This window comes from Halyomorpha halys, unplaced genomic scaffold, assembly GCF_000696795.3.
Source record: "Halyomorpha halys isolate HHAL.00 unplaced genomic scaffold, Hhal_1.1 Scaffold146.1, whole genome shotgun sequence".
NCBI lineage: Eukaryota > Metazoa > Arthropoda > Insecta > Hemiptera > Pentatomidae > Halyomorpha > Halyomorpha halys.
In genome coordinates, this window is record NW_027110622.1 from 1521125 (window position 1) to 1541157 (window position 20033).

General features: G+C 31.0%; 1 protein-coding gene and 1 long non-coding RNA gene across 4 annotated transcripts; both read left to right on the plus strand.

The window, feature by feature from the left end:
- Window positions 1-2578: 2578 nt before the first annotated feature.
- LOC136796096 (uncharacterized) lies at window positions 2579-3660 on the plus strand. Its single transcript, XR_010843794.1, has 3 exons — window positions 2579-2710; window positions 2783-2828; window positions 3524-3660. It is a non-coding gene; the product is annotated as an uncharacterized lncRNA (long non-coding RNA).
- A 2920-nt stretch (window positions 3661-6580) lies between these two features.
- On the plus strand, window positions 6581-15859 carry LOC106678526 (tubulin alpha-1 chain). 3 transcript variants are annotated; one of them, XM_014417079.2, is made up of 4 exons: window positions 6581-6759; window positions 10027-10237; window positions 11464-11765; window positions 15031-15859. In XM_014417079.2, exons 2-4 carry the CDS (start codon window positions 10072-10074, stop codon window positions 15832-15834), a joined length of 1272 nt encoding a protein of 423 aa, XP_014272565.1. In that variant the 5' UTR covers window positions 6581-6759; window positions 10027-10071; the 3' UTR covers window positions 15835-15859. The 3 variants fall into 3 exon arrangements, with proteins under 3 accessions (XP_014272565.1, XP_014272563.1, XP_014272564.1); XM_014417077.2 differs by lacking the exon at window positions 6581-6759 and adding an exon at window positions 6772-6919; XM_014417078.2 differs by lacking the exon at window positions 6581-6759 and adding an exon at window positions 6773-6919 and having other exon boundaries at window positions 10019-10237.
- The last annotated feature ends 4174 nt before the right edge of the window (window positions 15860-20033 follow it).

Here is a 20033-nt window from a genome sequence, read left to right on the forward strand (position 1 = left end):
TAAACGAAGCATCGGAAATGAGATGAAAATGAAATAGAAAATTTGAACAAGTAAACATATGTGGTTGCATATCAACGACAGCATGATTAATTAATAGTAATTAGTGTTAATCGGTTTTCTTCTTCCAATATGGGCACTTGGTGGCATGCTGATCGAAGGTCGTTCGTGCTAAATATCTTGTGTGCATCAATTTTCCTGATCAAATCATCAATATTAGGGAGTGGATATGCTTCAAGCAACGTAAATTTGTTCACTATCTGCAAGTACTCAATCATTATTCGGTTTTTGTGGTGCTCACTTTTAGTAACCAGTGCCGTGAGCCAACCGAGGAGTGTTGCTTTCCTCAATCACACCTCCAGCCTGAAGCTTAGACGTTTCATCTCGTATGATGTCACTGTTATATTGACCATGTAAGGTTCACCAGGCCGATCTGGTATTTAAAAAAAAATAAATGAAGGCTTGATCAGTCTGAGTGTATCGTCTGGACCTAGTAGAATTAGGTTTACAGTATGCTGATAAGTTGTTAAATAAGCGAGAAATCACAAGTAGAGGTGCATATGGAAAATGGAGGCTTGGAGCCAACAAAAGAGCGTGAAACATCTGAATGTTCCACGAGTATGTAATGGCCTATCAATACATCAGCACAAAGGCATTTTATGACAGATAATTTGTATAAAGGATAGCAATGTCCATTTAATTTGAGATTAATCAGAATATATCCTACAATTACAGTGGAGGCCATTGAGACCCTCCCGTTGCTAGGAGTTCGTGTAATCTTGGGTTTGAGTGTGAAATTGTGGTATACGAAGCTAGTTGAACTTCCAGTGTCTATCAAGGAGCGAGAGTGTTATTGATCCTTACTGCAATAATTGCTTGACTCGGTAGCTGCAAACTTTTATTGTTTACTGATCCAAAAACTTTGGTAGTGGCACTCCTTTTGCATGCTTTAGCATAGTGCCCTTTTATATCACATCTTCTGCAGTGCATTTAAGGCGGGAATGTATGTCGAGACCACAAAAGTAGCATTTGTTCCCTAATTTTCTGAACTTGGGGATGGCACGTAGAGTAGAGTCAGCTTCCTAAGCTGGAGGTGTATCCTGAGATGTAACACTACCGCTAGAGTAACTATTCAATGTAACCTTAAGTTTGTTTTGAGCTGCCTCCAAGGCGAGGGCTTGTTTGATGGCCTTTAAATCGCAATCCTTGCTGAGGATTTTCAAGCTTTGGGTATATTAGTCAATTGATTCACCTTGATGTAAAGTAAATAATTGTTTCCGAACCGACAAACTATGTCGAATGAAAATCTCACTGTTATTTATCTATATAGAACTGAGAGTGTCTATAATGTCAAATTATGGAGTACAGTCCCTGACGAGTTAATAGATGTCATATAATAGGAAATTAGTGTTTGCCTTAAACTTATCTTCATCACTAAGAGATCCCCTTGAAACATCTACGAAGTTTTTAAAGGTATTCAGATAGTGAATCCCATCCTTAGGTGAGTTACGTCTCCCATCAAAGCAACACAGTTTCTTAAATTTGTCCATTGTGATTTGATATTTGTGGTAAATAAAATTGTTGTACTTCAACCGATATAATAAATATAATTAAGGTCAGAATTAGACTTTTATTTACTATAAACAACACATCAGAAATGAGATGAAAGTGAAATAGAAAAATTGAACAAGTAAACATATGTGGTTAAATATCAACGACCACATGATTAATTAATGATAATTAGTGTTTCAGTTCATCATTAGGTGACAAATGGTATCTGCTGCAGTTACCATGTTTTACTTCCACTATGTCTGTTATGATAGTACCTACCGTCGTGGTTGTACTGTCATACTGGGCCTTGCGTGATAGTTGACAGTATATAAAGGGACGGTGAAGCTACTGTCACGTTAAAAAACGTTAATAAAATATCAAAAACTTTAAATCATACCTAATATCAGAGATCATGTCCATTAAGTGCCTGAAATATTGTAAAACATGGTACCTGCAAGTACCCTTCCTTTAACATTTATTCTTATATCCACAAAAAAAAAAAAGGAATCAGCTAGTAAAAGTTTTTTTTCAATACACTCAAAATAATTAGATTATATAACTGTGTGTTTTTTTGTTGGAGCTAAGTATCAAATATTATCATCGATACTTAACAATCGATTATTTTGTGTAAACTATTAACATTTACTGTCAGAGTCGGAAGTATTCTTACTCCTGATTTAAATAATTTTTTTAAAATATTGCTATTGTTTGCATGGAGTAATTTAATAAAACTATTAATAGTAATTGTTTACCTCAGCTTCCACAAAATGGCGGAAGTCAATTTTTTCGAGACGAGAGTGTACTGTCATTTAATAGAGTATCAATCCTTTTATAAAAATAATATATTTTTATAATATAAACTATATATAATTGGATTATGAATTATTCATAGTGATCAACCAACAACGTATGTCAAAAATATTAGTACAAGTTATTTTTATTGTATTAAATTGATGTTAAAACATTAATTGATACTTATTGGGGTTGCTTTTGACAATGAATTATACATTGAAGAGGCTGTGGAACTGAATCTAATTTTTGGCTCAATGAAGGATTTTTGTCCCACTCTCTGGTAACAACTGAATAATTAGAAATTAAAAGCATTATGTTTTCTTACTTGGTACTTCAGACACTTCTGCTGTTCTATACGATTAAAATCTCGGTAAGGGATTACTTTTTATATCAATACGTTTTTAAGGACCCACATCTTAATTATTCATATTGTATCTTACAGCTTGCCCTGCTGAAAAATATTATTTTCTCTCTTTTCAAGATATCAGGTATAGTTGATAGATTTACCTCTGAATATTTTTGGAAAAGTTTAAATATCATATGAGAGGATGAGAAGCCAATTGGTTCATGTGAAAATTTTGAACTATAAAACTTAAACTAAACTAAATATAAAATCCACAAATTTATGCTTTTGTATCAACAAAATCTTGAAATTATCGATAGTTATTAGTTAATTGTTAGATTATCGCTTGTACTTCTCATCTACTCATATATAAGCCATTTTGAGTACAATAATCTCTTAGAGCAATATTTTACCATAATTTTGTCTTTTGATTTAGGTTTTTGAATTATTAAATTTATAAAATTTTTGAGTTTTCAAAATTTTGAAAAAGGGGACCATGCAATTCCCTCATCGACAGCATATGAGGTGTATCTCAGACAAGAAAAATAAACAGGAGCTCTAATTAACACATTCCTATATCATAAATTCTTCTATTTCAGAATAATCACCTTGACCATAATCATGGGTAAAACCTTTTGTTGTTTATCCTACGATTAGAAGATACTATATAAAAATTTTTGAACAATTTTGTTGGTAAATCTTAATAATTAGAAAAATGTCATCACCTCTTTCACCACCATCATAATTATACTTTATATTAATTATATTTTTCTTTGATAGGAATTTTTTTTAATATAGGTCTTCTTTGTTATTAAGTCCATTCAATTTTTTATGCTAAAGGTGTTCAAAATTTGAGTGAAAGACAGAGGAGGTCGTAAAGGCCTGTTTATTAAAGTGCCTTACACTCTAGCACAATAGCGATCAAATGTGGCACACTACAAAAGCGATCAACAGGTCTATGGAATTGACTTCAGGATCCCCAGGTAAAGCTTTTGTCTGCTCAATAAATAAAAATCAATAATTGAAAAATTAAATGAACTTTTTTTTTAAATTGTAGAGGTAAAAAAAACTTCCAAATAGAATATAAACTATTCTATATTTTGCTTGTACAACGTTTCAGGACAATTATCCCATACTCATGCACCATTGCATACACCACATATTTGTAATTTTTTCAATTTCCATTTTGAAATCATGTCATCTATACATTTATAGTTAAGTTAACTATAAATGTAATGTATAAATGTTGTTTATATATGTATAAATGAATCTATACATATATAGTTGACCGTAAAATTTAAATATAAAAAGATGGTCATGGTTGCAGTAAAAAAATAGTTAATGACTATTTATTGTTCGACGTCTCGCCCTGCTTTTCAGGGCTGTTCAAAGCGAAAGGTAAACAGCAACGTTGGACAATAAATTGTTATGAACTATTTGTTCTTTTTTTGACCAGCAACCCTGACTATCCTTTTATATTTATAGTTAAGAAACAATTTTAAACTATAAGTGTATGGATGACATGATTTCAAAATGGAAATTGAGAAAATGACAAATATGTGGATGCGATGGTGCATGAGTATAAGATAGTTGTCCCAAAACGCTGTACAAGCAAAATATTGAATAGTTTATATTCTATTTGGAAGTTTTTCACCTCAACATTTTAAAAAAAATTAATATAATCAACTTCCTAAAAAGAAAATTCAGAACAAATGAACTTAACTTTAATGAGAAAAAACAGACATAGATAAGTATGTCTACTTGTGCATTAGTACCTTTGTAGGTATTAACAAAAGTATGAAATCAGGATGTTGTCTTACTACAAAGGAACAAATGAGTTTGCTAAGGGTTTTATTTATTTATTAAATGTTTACAAAAATCTCAAAATATAAAAATCCTATCAGTCTCTTATCCTTGAAATAATAAAAAATAATTTTAACATGGCTGAAAAAAACAAAAACAAATAACATTTCCGATAATTATTAATTGCACTAAATATAATTATAGTAACAAATTAAATATCAATTTGTTTGCATAAAAAATTCATCAGTATTATGATTGTTTGTAATAGTACCCACAAACATACTTTACTTGAAACCCATTAGTTCATGAAAATGACTTCAGACTGATATTGCTATACAATTATGATTGAACCAAGAAAATTAGTTATTACTGTAGGTTTCAGGTTTTTGATAATGCTGCTATATCTGAAGAAAATAAACCATCTGATGGTAAATATTTTTATTCTTGGTGAGATCAGCACTACTGTTTTTTCTTTTGTATCTATTCTTGTACTTTTTTTCACAAATACCTGTTTATTCCAATGAGTTGTTAATAGTTGACTGTAGAGAAATATGAGGAGAAGATGGTGGGGATGCTGTCAGTAAAAATACACAAATAAACTTCAGGCCTTCTCATGGTTACAGCGGCTTTGTCTAAAATTTATTCCAAATTTGAAAAGATATTAAACAAAGGAAAGTGATTACATATTTACAACTGAAAAGGATTAAAATTAAAATTTAATTTACTAATTAATTACACTTTTCATGTACTAACAGTTAGATCAATGAAATTTGATATATTTATTGTATTGATATATTGATGATAACTACTATCATATATCAAATGGTTTGTTTGAGAAACTGCTTATTCAACCAAGTCAAGACCGAGACATCACCAGTTAAACTAGAGATTTGTTCAATCCAAATTGTCAAAAAGGAAAAAATCCAATATTAATTTAATTCATATATTAGGCTAAACTTAAAATGCAATACAAAACATAATAAATGGATTATTTCCTTCAATATTGGAACATCTGTTGAATAGTTTGTTTTTTTTATTTTTGTATTTTATGAATTTCATAGATTTTACTTTTTACATGGATTACTTTGTAATAACCACGCTAGTTTTGGGAGAGTTTGAAGGAAGAGTACTGTAGAGTATTGAGAGACAGTACCACCAGTCTATGGTACTATCATTGGAATAGGTCCAATTCAAAATAAAATCAATAACACTTTTATTTTTGTTAGATGTGCTACTTTTAAAGAAAAGCAGCTATATATATGTTAATGTATAATGAAGTTAAATTTATTAGACAAATTTGAGATATTTGAACAAACATTTATAGTTTAATTTAAGTATATAAGAAAACATTCATTTATCAGTAATTACAAAAGTTGTTATTTTGTTTTGATTTATCAAAAATGGTGTTTTCTCAGCACTCCATTAATTTATATTTTTTTTTATTGTCAGTTTTCCCAAGAGACGGTTGATAGGGGTTCTATTGTACATAGAAACAACTTATTTAGTATATCAGTATCCAACTTTTTTACCTTTTCCTTAATATTCTAAAAGTTTCTAAGAAGATGGCTCAGTTATGAGCTCAAAAAACGTTATCTAAAGATTAGACAAAGCAGGAGACTCTTTAAACTAATTTTTTTTATAAATCACCACCTCAAAGAAATGAAAATGAAATTTAAACAACTTAACTATTATTTTCAAATTTATGAATTGAGATGTTAGGTTGTATAACATGGTAAATGAAACTTTTCATGAATTGTAGTTTTTGGCACCTTCGGTTTTTTTAAGACTGATTTTATAAATTGTAGAATGAATGTTTAGGGAATTTATTTTCTTAAGACAATAATGTTGATGTTGATGTTGAATTATGTTAAGTGACAACTGGTTGAAGTGTTGTATTCAACAAACAACTTAATATTATAAAAGTTTTCATTTTTGCAATTACCATGCTGTATGCCTCAATTATAGTCTTCAATCACAGCTGGTTATAATTTTTTCAGTCCCAATACAGTAAATGTTTTGGGAAAAAATATGATTTTTTGAGAGGGGGAGATGGAATTTCTTATGAGTTTAGACAATTAAAACATTAAGTTGTCTGTTGTCTTGTGTTGAATAATTACTAGACATTACATTTCTATAACAGATGTAAAGTTTCCTTTCGTTTTAAACTAAAAATTTCCACGTGGTATCAGTCTTAGAAGTACCAAACCTAAGAGTATTCATGATATAGCCATGAAAATAGGAAAAAAACTACAATAAGAAAATTATTTCACCTGGTAAAAATATAATTTTTTATTTACTATGATTATAAAATATTAACATATGAAATTTTGGGATTAAAAATAAAATGTAGTGGAGAAAATTTCTTTATTTATCTTTTTAAATGATGATTTCTGTTATATATTCAAAATCTACGGTGTTTTCAAGATAGCCATGGTATGTACAATATTACCGTAATCTGACAAGTATGTATATTAAGTTTCTGAAATTCCTATTACATGAATATAGGTTAAACAATTGAAGGAGTTGTTTGTAATTTCTTTCTATTAATATGTTGTTCAGATAAGAGGTCTTGAATGTTGATATCAATTCAATCTTTGTGTTCTTTCATCATCTACTTCATGCTCCAGATAGTGGAGGTATTGGTATTGGAATAGCATTGCTATTCTCAAACCTTAGTATAAAGCCATGGAAGGTGCCAAAGAGGTTGTGCAAATATAATAAATAAGATTTAGAAATGAAATAAATAAACAATTTTAACATATTGGCAAAAAATTGTAGTATCTTATGAAGATAGCAGGGTAATTTTAATATGTTTTTCAGTTTTTCTATGATAATAATAGTAATTTCGATACATTAAATATGCCATTGACTTATTTTTGTGCTTAAGTAGCAAGTATGTCCTGTTATTAGGGTTTACTTGATAGTTGGTATTACTATCAACTGTCTACGTATATGTAAGATCTAACTGCTACAAGCAGATGCCTTGACAGTGAAAGGTTACAATTTATAAACTCATAACACCAACCTTATATTTAATTTATAAACCTATGGATTAGCTATTTTTTCAGTTATGTTTGTTGTTAGTTGTATGCCAGTTTGAACTGTTAGGTTGACTGCCAGGGTATATACAAGCTCTGTCATACTTTACCACTTTTGTGATATTTCACTTATACAGATATCTGTCACATGGAAATTGGTCTTTAAGAGAAGTCAATTTGGACAGTATTCTGAATATGATTTATACCACTTCATTCTAAAAAGATAGTTGTAATCAGCCAGTTCATAATTAGTGAATATGTTTCTTTGTACATTCTTGAATGGTACAAAAAAATTATATTGTTTAAATATTCATGCTCTTTTGAAGAATATAAAACGACAAGAACGTGTCTACAAGAAGAAAATGCTACGGGAATATAAGAATCTACAGCAGGTAGAAGAGGGCTCCGAAAATTCTTGGGAATTCTTCCGGATAATCAGCAAAGACAGGATACCTTCCATCACACTCACAATAGAATGTAGAGCAAAGGATACCATGATAACTGACAAGTGGTAACTGAGGTAGCATATATTATCCAGAAGGGGGTGGTAGGGATATATAAAGGCTAAAAAACAGAGCTCCCCTTTCCCTCCCCTCCGGACATTGATAATGTCAAATCAGAGTAATGGCCCAGGTCTGATTGAGCTCCTGCAGAAGATGTATGATAATTGGATGAGCCTTTGTTCCAGTATATGAAGGATTTACAGCATCAGAAGAGGGATTTGAAAAAAATAGTCTTACTAAAACCCTTAAGATGAAATACATATGCACATAGTCCTCCCGTTTAGGACAGAACTAAGTGTGGTGGGAGCAGCACGGAATCACATGAGTTGCTGATTTTTCTATCTGAGGTCATATGTAAATTAACTAAATATCATTGACTGTGAGGTAGATGGAAGATTTATAATGGCTAATCAGTATACTACTTTTCCTTCCAAAAGAATCTACACAATAACATATTGTCATTCAGAAAACAGCAGCAATAAATAGAGAAAATTTGTGACCTATTTTGAAGCAGGGCAAGTCTCGAATAATTGGGATATTGTGCCACTTAATAATAAATATTTAAATTGTTGGTTAAGATTCATTTAAATATATCTTCTATTTTCATTAAAAAATTGTTGACGGGAATTATATATCATTATTGATTAATGAGTAAATTTCAATTCCATTGTCAATTTTTTTCCTAATATATTTGCTCAGTTAATGTGTGTTTTTTGGGGTAAACACTCCTCTTCTTGAGAATAGAAAATAAAAAAATTATAATAAAAGGAAGATGGTCAATCATCGATCTTCTATTAATGAATTAATAAATATTGCAGTAAACATAATTTCACTATATCCATTTATATTAAACTAAACAGTATATCAGTGGCCCAGAGCAACGACAACCAATTTCTAAATTCAGAAAAATCAATTTGAAAATCTGAAACTAAAGGATTTTAATTAAGAGAATGAATATATCTTTGCTCCAGGAGCATAATACCACAATTGTAAAATTTGAGCCCGCCAACACAATTGAGTCAATTTCACAAGATTTACAGTTTCATCATTATTCTTCTGGACCAGCGGTATGAAATATGATTTAGAAAAATCAATAGTTACTGCCATCTATCATAAATCTGTTTGTTTTTGGAGGTAAAAGTTAAATCTTTAGAAGAAAATATTACATAAAATCTAGAAACAACTTAAAATAGGCACTTATTTTTTTTCCAAGCTGCAGATATTATTTGATTACTTAGATTTTAAAAAACCATCCACTTGTTGCTACAATAATTATCAAGTAATTTTGTTGCATTCTGGTAGTTTAAAACTTATTAATATGTATATATAGTTGACCATAAAAATTTAAATATAAGAAAATGGTCAGGGTTGCGGTCAAAAAAAGAACAAATAGTTTATAACTATTTTAATGTCCGACGTTTCGCCCCACTTTGCAGGGCTTCATCAGGGCTAAAAAGATACAAAAAAAAATTGAGAATATTACAACAATAAGATACAATAAGGTAATTTAAGCAAGGAATTTTCCTTTTTTTTTTTCCTGTATTGTTTTTTGTTTTATGTACATCTTCTTTACTTTTTTAACTGTATATTTTACGTATTTTTTAAAAAATGTTTACTCTTACCATTGTTAGTTATTTTTTATTCTTATCATTGTTTATTCAAGTTTATTTTATATTGATACTATTTTATGTCTTCCTTCCTTCTATTTATATGTAATTTCTTATCACTTTATTTTTACATAATATTTATCCTAGCTTAAATTACCTTATTGTTGTAATATTCTCAGTTTTTGTTTGTATCTTTTTAGCCCTGATGAAGCCCTGCAAAGTGGGGCGAAACGTCAGACATTAAAATAGTTATAAACCATTTGTTCTTTTTTTGACCGCAACTCTGACCATCTTCTTATATTTAAAAGTTATTAACATCAAAACATTTGTTATGCTGTAATATTTTATTTGGAGCATATTTAAAACTAACAAATTTCTTTTGAGATTTTCAGAGGGGAGAAGTTATATCAATTCACAATGGCCAAGCAGGGGTCGAGATGGGCAATGCAAGCTGGGAGCTCTACTGCTTGGAACAGCAAGTCTCTCCGACCGGTGAGGTAAAGGATGATAGCCATGGGAACCTGGACTCTTTCTTTTCAGAACTGGAATCTGGTAAGAGGGTACCTAGAGCTGTCTTCGTGGATCTCGAGCCGACAGTTATTGGTAAAGAATAAAACTATATTGGGACATTTATCGGATATTTGTAAAACAAATAATTGCTATGGTGGGGTTCACACCAAAATGATACGATACATATTTTTGGTCAAAAGCTATGTATGATAATTAAAAACTTCTTTTTTGTTACATATAGTTTTGTTATAAAGTTTTTAGATTTTCTATAAATTTCCATTCAATGAAATTAATTTACTTTTGCATTTCTTTATTATCTTCTTTTTTTTTACTGAGTTTTTGTTATAATTGTGTCCGTTCAGCTTTCACTATTCAAGGTTCACCTCTACTGAGGACAATTAGTGATTATTTTTTTCTGTTGGACCTATTATATTCAGATAAATACAGACATTGTAATAAATTTTTCAAGTACTTACATATTAGACCTTACAAACTATATTTGTGTTGTAGTTGGTTATAATGTGACACTATAAACTTGGGTCATATTTATTTATATTTAGGTCCGACTCTAACTGAAAAGACCCAGTTAAAGCAATAATAATAGAGTGGGATACAACCCACAACAATAGAAATATAGTTTTGCAGGTCTAATATATAACTATCATTTATTACTTTTTTATTAGTATGAGACATTACTTAATGTTTCTGTCTATTTGCTAATTGAAAAGTGTAAAAAAAAGACACAAAAAAAATGTCTTGAATTGAAAAAGAGGGGCTCTCAATTACTACTATGAACCTACTGTACTATAAACTTATTACTTCTACATATATTTATTACTTAGTTCATATATTGATCGTTAGTACTATTTTGAATTTTAATAGAATATAGACGTGGACTACCTTTTCGAGTTTTTATGAAGGTTTATTTTTACTATATTTAAAATGTTGTTATATTTTTTATACTTTTGATTATAATTCTGTTTTCTGTTTGATGAAAAAAAAATTCTTGTTCAGGTAGGAAAGAAAATTTTTAAATTGAAGTAATGGAAAATATATACACATACATAAAGAATGATCAAGAGCTAGAAAAAAAATGAAAATATGCAAGGAAAACAAATCATGTTTAATTTTAGCATATAATTAAAAAAATATGATATTTTTTTATGCTCTGATTATTTATATTAATAGGTTTTAAAACCCAACGCAGTTGGGCAGCACACTATTTTTATTAAAGTGTTTTTCTCTCTTTTTAATGATATAACTTTATCAAAGCTATTTTTTATGATTACTTACACTACTACCTAATATTTAATTTCTAGACCAAATCCGGACTGGTAAGTTCAAGTCCTTATTCAGACCAGAGAACTTACTCACTGGTAATGAGGATGCCGCCAACAACTTTGCAAGAGGAAGATACACAGTGGGCCTTCCTACTGGAAAGAGAACCCTCAAGATCCTGAGAAAGTTGGCTGAAGCTTCAGATCAGCTTCAAGGCTTTTTCACATTTCACTCATATGGAGGCGGTACTGGTTCTGGCTTATCCACTCTTATCTCATCAGATCTGTCTTCAGACTATCCCAAGAAAAGTTTTCTTGAGATAGCAATCTTCCCATCACATAAGGTAATTGGTAATAGCTCTAGAAAATTTAGTTTTTTTTTTTGCTTGGATTCCTTCTGGTTACTATTATAGATAAAGTGTAAATTTTTATATAACTTAAAAACAAGAAGTTTTCTTTGAACTAGTTAATTTATCGTAGTTAATTTATTTATAGTTATTCCATCATAGTCCAGTTTTACAGAAATGTCTGTGCATTGCGTAAGTTGTGCCTCACAAGATGTTGCAGAAATTCTGCAGCTTAAAAATTTTCTTGTCAAGGTATGAGTTAAGAATAAGCACCAATTTAAGATGGGAGGTACAAAAGTATCAGAAGGCCTCAGACAATGTGTATTCCATAAGGTTAGGTTAACTAGACAGGAGGTGAATCAACAGTAAGAACAGATGTGTTGAAGAGTTATCCTACCAATCACATACAACTGGCAAGTTCCAAGGGTCCTAGGATCCCTGCAGAATGGTACCTAACCTCTTGGTTATGCGCCTACAGTCGAGTGAGCAGTGCAAGTTCTTAAGGTATATCCTTAGATTCTTGTGGAAAGAAAGAGAGGGCCGAGGAGTGTTTTCCCTCAGTTACGCTTACAGGTATCAAAGAAGGAAGAGAGAGCTAATGGAGATTTGAGGAATAACAACACCCTTTAAATTCCAAAATGGTCGTCAAGTTATCTGATTCACTCGTAGTGTGTTAATTTTCTATCCCCTTAAAAGTAGAGAAACAATGTCTGATTGAATATTGAAGTTAAATCTAGGATAGTGATATATTTGGGAGTGAAAAAGGCCATCGAGAGCTACTCCATGTTAGGAACAATAGGCCCACTTGCTGGACTTGTTCCCCCCACCAGTGCCAGTACTCCATGTAAGAGACCAACTATGAATCAGAGAGCTCTTATTTAGTCATTATTCATTGAAACAATACATTTTCAAAATTAGAATCATAAGGATTTTACAAGATCAAAGGTAAGGTGTTTACAAGAAATTATAGTAATTAACAAGATGATTACCTCTTGGACCCTTGTTTATGTCTTGCCCACTAGGTGGTACGAGTCTGTGATGGCAGTTCCTAGAAGATATAATTTACTTGTGGTCCAGTAGATAGTACCAGGCTGCTACAAGGTCATTACCAGTATCTAGCCAGTGACACAATGCTATAAAGATCTCATTTTAAAAACATTATTCATTATTGTGCAACATAATATATTTATGATAGCATTGATAGTATCCATACATTTTGTTCAGAAGTATGGAATTTAAAAAAAATTTCTTTGAGATAGCATAATTTAATCTCAGGTTAGATGCACTTGACTGTGGTTGCCCGACTGGAGAAACCTTAAATGAAATGGAAAATGAAAAATAGTTTATTATTCTGGGACTAGGTCCCTTTAGAACAATTACAAAGGTAATTTTAATTTTATAATAACTTTAATTGGCGATAAAACAGTGTGGCCATACTTAATTATAATTTATATACAGAGAGAGAAAAACTAGATTAATTAAAAAACTAACTAAATAAATAAAGAACAAAACAAAAAGTTAATAACAAAATATCTGTACTATTATAATAATGGATTAGATTAGTGATGCAAAAGATAATTAAAATAGAAGGGATTTAAATTAGGGAAGGGTAGGTACATGATGTATGTTAGGGACATATGAGGGAATGGAGTTCCAGAGATATGCAGCTCAGGTAAAAAAAAACGTATCAAACGCAGCAGTTCGGTGAGGTGGAGGGTAGATGTCAGATAAACAGGACCTGGTAGTACGGGTTTGGACATTACATCTCCTTTTTTTTCAGAAACTCAGCACTATCTTACTCAATAGTTTATTACTTGAATAAATAATATTTAATTTATATATTAATTATATATTAGGCCCAATAGTCTGGAATAGAAGTTACTGTAGTTGGGCAGTAGAATATTTGAAAAAAAATTTTTTTTTCAATTTTTAGATTCTAAAAATTTCGAAAGTAATAAAACCTCAAATTTTGACGGGAAGGAGAATAAATTTTTTTTCTTGTATGATACAGAAATAATTAAACCAAAAAACTGTTTAAAATATTGCTAAGATTTTATGATCATGTCCGGAAATGATGAAGATAGTATAAATTGTTCATTAAAAAATTATATTGGCAGACTAAAAAATAATAATATGATAATGATAAATAATAATAAAATAATTTTTGTAGAAAATGACTTGAAATAGGACATGTATCTTATAGGATATAAATGACACAAAGTGGTTTTTTTAGGCCTTATTTGTCCCCAATGCAAAGACAGTAAATAATATGAAATAAAAATCAGCTAAATATGATTTAAAATATATGAAAATTCATACAAAAATGAACAGAATAAATTAAAGAAAATAAAAATAAGATGTACAAAATATAAATAAATAAAAGCTACAAAAAGTTATTTGACAATTAATGAAATTGGAAATAATAACAAATAATAAAGTAGATAAAAAATATATATATAAAAAACAGTACACAATAAAAGACAGAAAATAAGGGAAAATAAAAATAAAATACAGATTGAAAAAATAGGACACCTACCTTTCTGATTAGAGGAAAGCACAAGAATGAAATAAAGGCGGATGCGAGGTACCAACAGGATAGAGGACCAGGGGGAATTGGCTCAAAATAAATAGTTTAATGACTTGTTGAGTTCTTGACTGCCCCTGAACCATCTTCCTTTTGTAATTTATTTTTTATGTTTCTTTTGTACAAACATCTGGAAAATTGAAGTTAAAGTTAGTCTCATCTCCATCTAAATTAATTTAAGTTATGACCTTCCAGTTATTTAACTGCTCCCTCCCAGGTTGTATAGTCCCCTCACATCATCAATTTCTTCACTTAGTTATAAATAATGATCATGATGAACTACCGGGGATTGTATTTCATTTCAAATTATCTAAAGCAACGATTCTAAAACTTATAGCCATGGTACTCTTCCTGGGCTAAAAAAATTGCGCCAAAATTCATTCTTTGGCCAAAATATTTCATGACACTCTTGTCAAAATAATAAAAATGAAAATGTCTGCTGAACTATCCCTAGAGCGGTTGAATATGTAGGAAAAGAAAAAAAAAAAACAGTGCAAAGTAAATGCTGGAATGCACTGCTATTTTCATTTTAATGTTTTTCTTTCTTTTTTTAGTGAATTGTTACAGTATAGTTTTCTTCATTCAATACATAGTCTATTATAAAATATGTGACATAGGTCTAGATTAAAAATTAAATTATTCACTAAAGTTTTTGTATAGATTATTTTTTGGATATAGCTTTCAACTGCAGTCGTGGAACCCTACAATGCTGTCCTCTCTACAAGAGAAACGCTAGATGATGCTGACTGCGTATTCCTGGCTGATAATGAAGCAATGTCAAATATCTGCAAATGGAAGCTCTCAGTGGATCATCCAATGTACTCTCACCTGAACCGCCTCATAGCTCAAACAGTCAGTGCCATCACAACTAGCCTCAGGTTTGAGGGAGATCTTAATGCTGATTTTGTCGACTTCCAGACTAACCTTGTACCATATCCGAGGATACACTTTCCCATTATGGGCCTTGCTCCCATTGTCAATTTGCGCAAATCCTTCCATGAGACCTTCTCAGTTCAGAACATCACAAGCCAATGCTTTGACGCTTCCAGCAGGCTGGCCATGTGTGATCTCCACAGTGGTCTATATATGGCTTGTTGTCTTCTTTACAGAGGAGATGTCGCTCCTAAAGATGTCAACAGTGCCATCAGATATTTAAAGGATACAAAATTGATAAACTTTGTTAGATGGTCGCCGACAGGATTCAAAGTTGGCATTAACTTCCAGAATCCTGTTTCTGCTCCAGAACTGGAACTAGCTACAGGTCCTAGGTCAGTAGTGTCCCTCTCGAACAACACAGCTGTCGGTGAGATGTGGCTTTCTTTGTTGAGGAAGCACCAACTAATGGCTGAAAAGAAGGCTTTCTTTCACTGGTACTTGAAGGAAGGTTTGGAAGAACGAGATTTCGAGGATGCCTCAACAACTGTAGAAACATTGGCTGCTGATTATGCAAGTATGGATATTGATAATGTTGCTTATTATTAAAAAAAATAAACTTTGGTGAACTATCTGATGATTATTTTTGTAATTCTTAGTGTGAGAGGGCTTCTTGTATTATATTTATTCATTCATCTAAAAATGGCTTTATTTATTTTCTTGCTATTAGCTCAATCAGGAACGGGATAGCTCAGTGACTGTAAGGCACATACTTCTTATTTCCCAAGCCTGAGTTTGAGTCCAGCTGTAGCAGATAATTGTTTATTCTGTTACGTTAGTCCTATATTGCCTTGGGGTCAGAGGGTGAACCCCCTGACCCTTCGAGGGTTACAGAAATACAGTTTAACTAATTATAATAAGGGGATACACTTAGCTGATCTTAATCTTTAAACTTAAATTAAATTATGTTGGTAACCAGTTGGATAACACCCCTTTTTTTACCTTGAATCAACTTGATAACTTAAGAAACTCATATTTAGTGAGTAGGCACTCGTTCAAAGGGAAAAGACATAAATGACACCTTCACATCTTGATTGGTTGAAGTAACATTCAACCAACGAATTATTACATGTGATTGGAAGAATGTAAAGAGACTAAAATATAAAAAAAGGATTTAAAAAAGTGGCTGTTTGACAAGACAACTCTCTTGTTTTGTAGATGTTGAACAATTTCCCTTCCTTGAGAATAACATCTTTTCTTAGGCGCCATTTCCAATGTTCTCTATTAAGTTGTAAGCTATACACTTGGGTATTTAGTCCTGTTAGCAGTTGAATCATTTATTTGATTTAGTATATTTTGATCAATATAAAATAAACTTGCTCATTAAGTGTTAATATTCAGAAAATTATTTCAGAAATTTAACATTTATACATTTTCTGACCAAAACTGATATTTATACATTATCCTTACAATAACCAAAAAGAACATATTCAAAACTTTTTTGTAACTTGATCTCACTTTGGAAACATGACATTTAATAACGTTTTGAAGATTCTCCTAAAATGAAATTTGCATTTGTATATTACCATAATATGATGAAATATGGAAATATTTGATGATATCACTGCCATTATTGGAAATATATTTTTGAAAGTAATAATTCATTAATTAAGTTTTTTAACACAAACTGGCTTTAAAATAATATATCCAGGGTTGGACTTACTTAGTTATACTGTTGTAAAATATAACAAAAAATACAAACCTCCAGTTTGTGGATTGGAATAATGACGTTCTTTTTCTACTCCATGGAAGAAGAATCTCCTTTTGGAATGCCCGATAGAAAATGTTTAGAAACCAACTTTCTAATCCGTATCAGCCATATTTTAACATTTTAATTGTGATTCCATCATTACCAGCTGCCTCATTGGCTTTGGCTTTGGCCATGACCATTTCCAAAGCAAATACAGGGTGAGATCATCCTATTCAACAGGTTGTCGCACCAGAGCTAATGATGGATAAATAATGAGCAAAATAAATGTAGTTCTGCTTAGTATATCCCATTAGTAATATAATTTTTATGGAAACTGAAAAACAAATTTTGATTTTCTTGAATATTATTCAATCATAATTTTACAACTTTTATTCATAACAGTACAAAAAAACTTGTTATGGTCATTTTTATTTCTTAGAAATTGGAATATTTCCTAAAGTACTTATATATTCCTGTAAAATATCAAATGGAATTCTTTTAACATTCTGATCTTCTAATACATTTAGATTTAAATTTATTTTTAAGGATCTTGAGGTTCCGTCAATAACAAACAATTATATTTTGGTAACGTTTCGATTTAGAGGGAGCTCAGTGGTAAGGTATTGTGCTACTAACTCTCAGAACCCGCCTTCAAATTCTGCTGTTTCTGTTTCACTGTAGCGAAAGTCTGCCCTGTGGATTTGGAAGCCCTCCTGGGCCTATCCAGCCTTATAAAGTGGGTACTCATAGTTAGGTAGAAATCTCGTGGCCGTGGATCTGAACAAATCACCTCCTTGAACAACTGTTGGTCTAGTAAGAGTACTTCCTTACAAAGTATTTCAGCATTTGGTGTAAAAGAAAATGTGATTTTTTTTAGATAACCTGAGTTATTTTCTAATGTCTTTGTGATTTTTTTTTAATCAAGAATATTCTCTCCAGCATTTATGTTATAGGATATTATACATTATTTAATTTTATGGTTTATCGAAATTTGTTAAATATTATTGTATTTTATTTACAATCTTTCTTTATTCTTTTTTTTCGTATATTGTATTAAATATTAAGTACTCACACAGAATGAACAACATAGCTAAAATGACATTTTTGTGGTGAAAGTGATGTTATCTTCGTAAAAGATTTTTAAATACTAATTTATTACATGATTAATTTTAGTTCTTACTTTTTACTTTTAGGTGAGACCTTTGTAAATGAACATTTATTGTTCTGCATCTCTCTTTCAATCTCTTCCCGTTCTCCATTTCCTAACATGATCATTTTATTTCAGCCCAAGGTCGTAGGAAACACTAATAGTAACAATTTTAGAATGTGTGTCTTTCTCTTTTAGTTCCTAAAAGTACTTAAACAAAAATTATTGTGGTTCTCAAATCTTTTTTATTTCATTTGGATTGGAATAAATTCAGTTTTAAGTTTTAAAAAAAGTTTCTAAGCAATTTTAGTAAAATTTATCAAATGGCAATGTTAATTAGATTGATTTTAGTGAACCTCATTTAGGGTTCTTGGCCAAAGTATGGTTTAAATTGATAGAGTTTGTATTAGTTGGGAAAATAATACATGCTAGATAGGGAAGAAAATAATAATGAAAACTACCTTTAAAATAAACTAAAAAATAATGATTTCTTTGTCAAGGAAAATAAAATGATATAAAAACTATATGAACAATTTTTTAAAAAAAATATATTTATTGAAATTTACAACTGTACATTATAATACATTCAGTAAATTTGATCTCAGTTATAATGGAGTGAGACAGGCGTGTAGAGAACTACCCATTGGTAGCACTCTAATCAAGTGTTTACATTAGCAGGTCTCGTGGCTTTCTTCTTTTTAGGCGCCTCAGAGGATTGCCAGGAATGGAAGAGGATGCAAGGTTAGAAACTAGTGGGTTTGGGTGGTTAGGGAGTTTATAATGGAAGGAATGATGTCTGGTTCAGACTGGATCGGTTACATAGGGAACATTAAGGTCTTTATGTATGATTTTATTAGTGACAAAGTAAGGAGCATTGAGGATTTTGGGTTGTAAGGATTGGATATGAGAGGACTTTGAAGGTTTAGTGGAGCCCCAAAGCTCAACTCCGTACGTCCAGATTGGCCTTATTACAGTCATGTAGATCAGTCTTTTGTATTCAGTTGGAAGTTTAGACCGTTTGTCCAGTAAATGCTGTAATAATCTAAATTGATGTGCAGTTTCCTGTCTTTTCAGTCTTATGTCGAGATTCCATGTTAGTCGTCTGTCCAGATGTAGTCCAAGATAGCGGATCTGTCTGACAGGGGTAAGAGCAACATTATTAAAGGAAACTGTCGGGCAATCGATAGGTTTACGACATTTAAACAATAAATTAAAAATTCAAGCTCAATTAAAATAAAAATCAATTCTATATAATAAAACAAAAATAGTGTACCAAGTAAGTTATTGAATTTTCAATACACAAAACATGAATCCAGCTGTTACTAAATCGATGTGGTAAGCTTGAAGATCCTAGAGATCAGGGTTCTTGCATGGTCCTCTGAGGTAATAGAACAGACAACCTTTTTGTATGTCTCATACAGAATGAGCGGCCTTCTCATGGAAGTGGCTTCTGTCTCCTAGTGCATTAGGAAATGCACTACAAAAAGACCAAACAGTAATAGGGAAAAGAAGAAGAAGTGATGTTATATAGCTCTCTGCTTAGCACTTAGGAAACCATCTTGAATTAAACTTTTCTTTAAAAAATGTCTATAACCCATTAATGGACAGTGTTAATTATTGACATTTGCAATAAAAGTGTGACAATACATTAAAGAAGTAAGGGGAAAGAGATGAATTGGTTATACTTAAAAAAGTTATAGGTTGAAGTAGGTTCGAAAAAATGTCTTGCTCACAATTCTAAGCTTCACCTAATGGGAAGGGACATAAAAGTTTTGGCTTAAAGTTGGGTTTAAGTTACATAAAATAATTCCTTTATTTTAAGAAGTAAGCTTAATAGCTAAGAAAACTATATTTTTATAATGAGGTGTAGATAGTTGACCGTAGATTAATGCTTGAAGAAGTTTGTCGGGG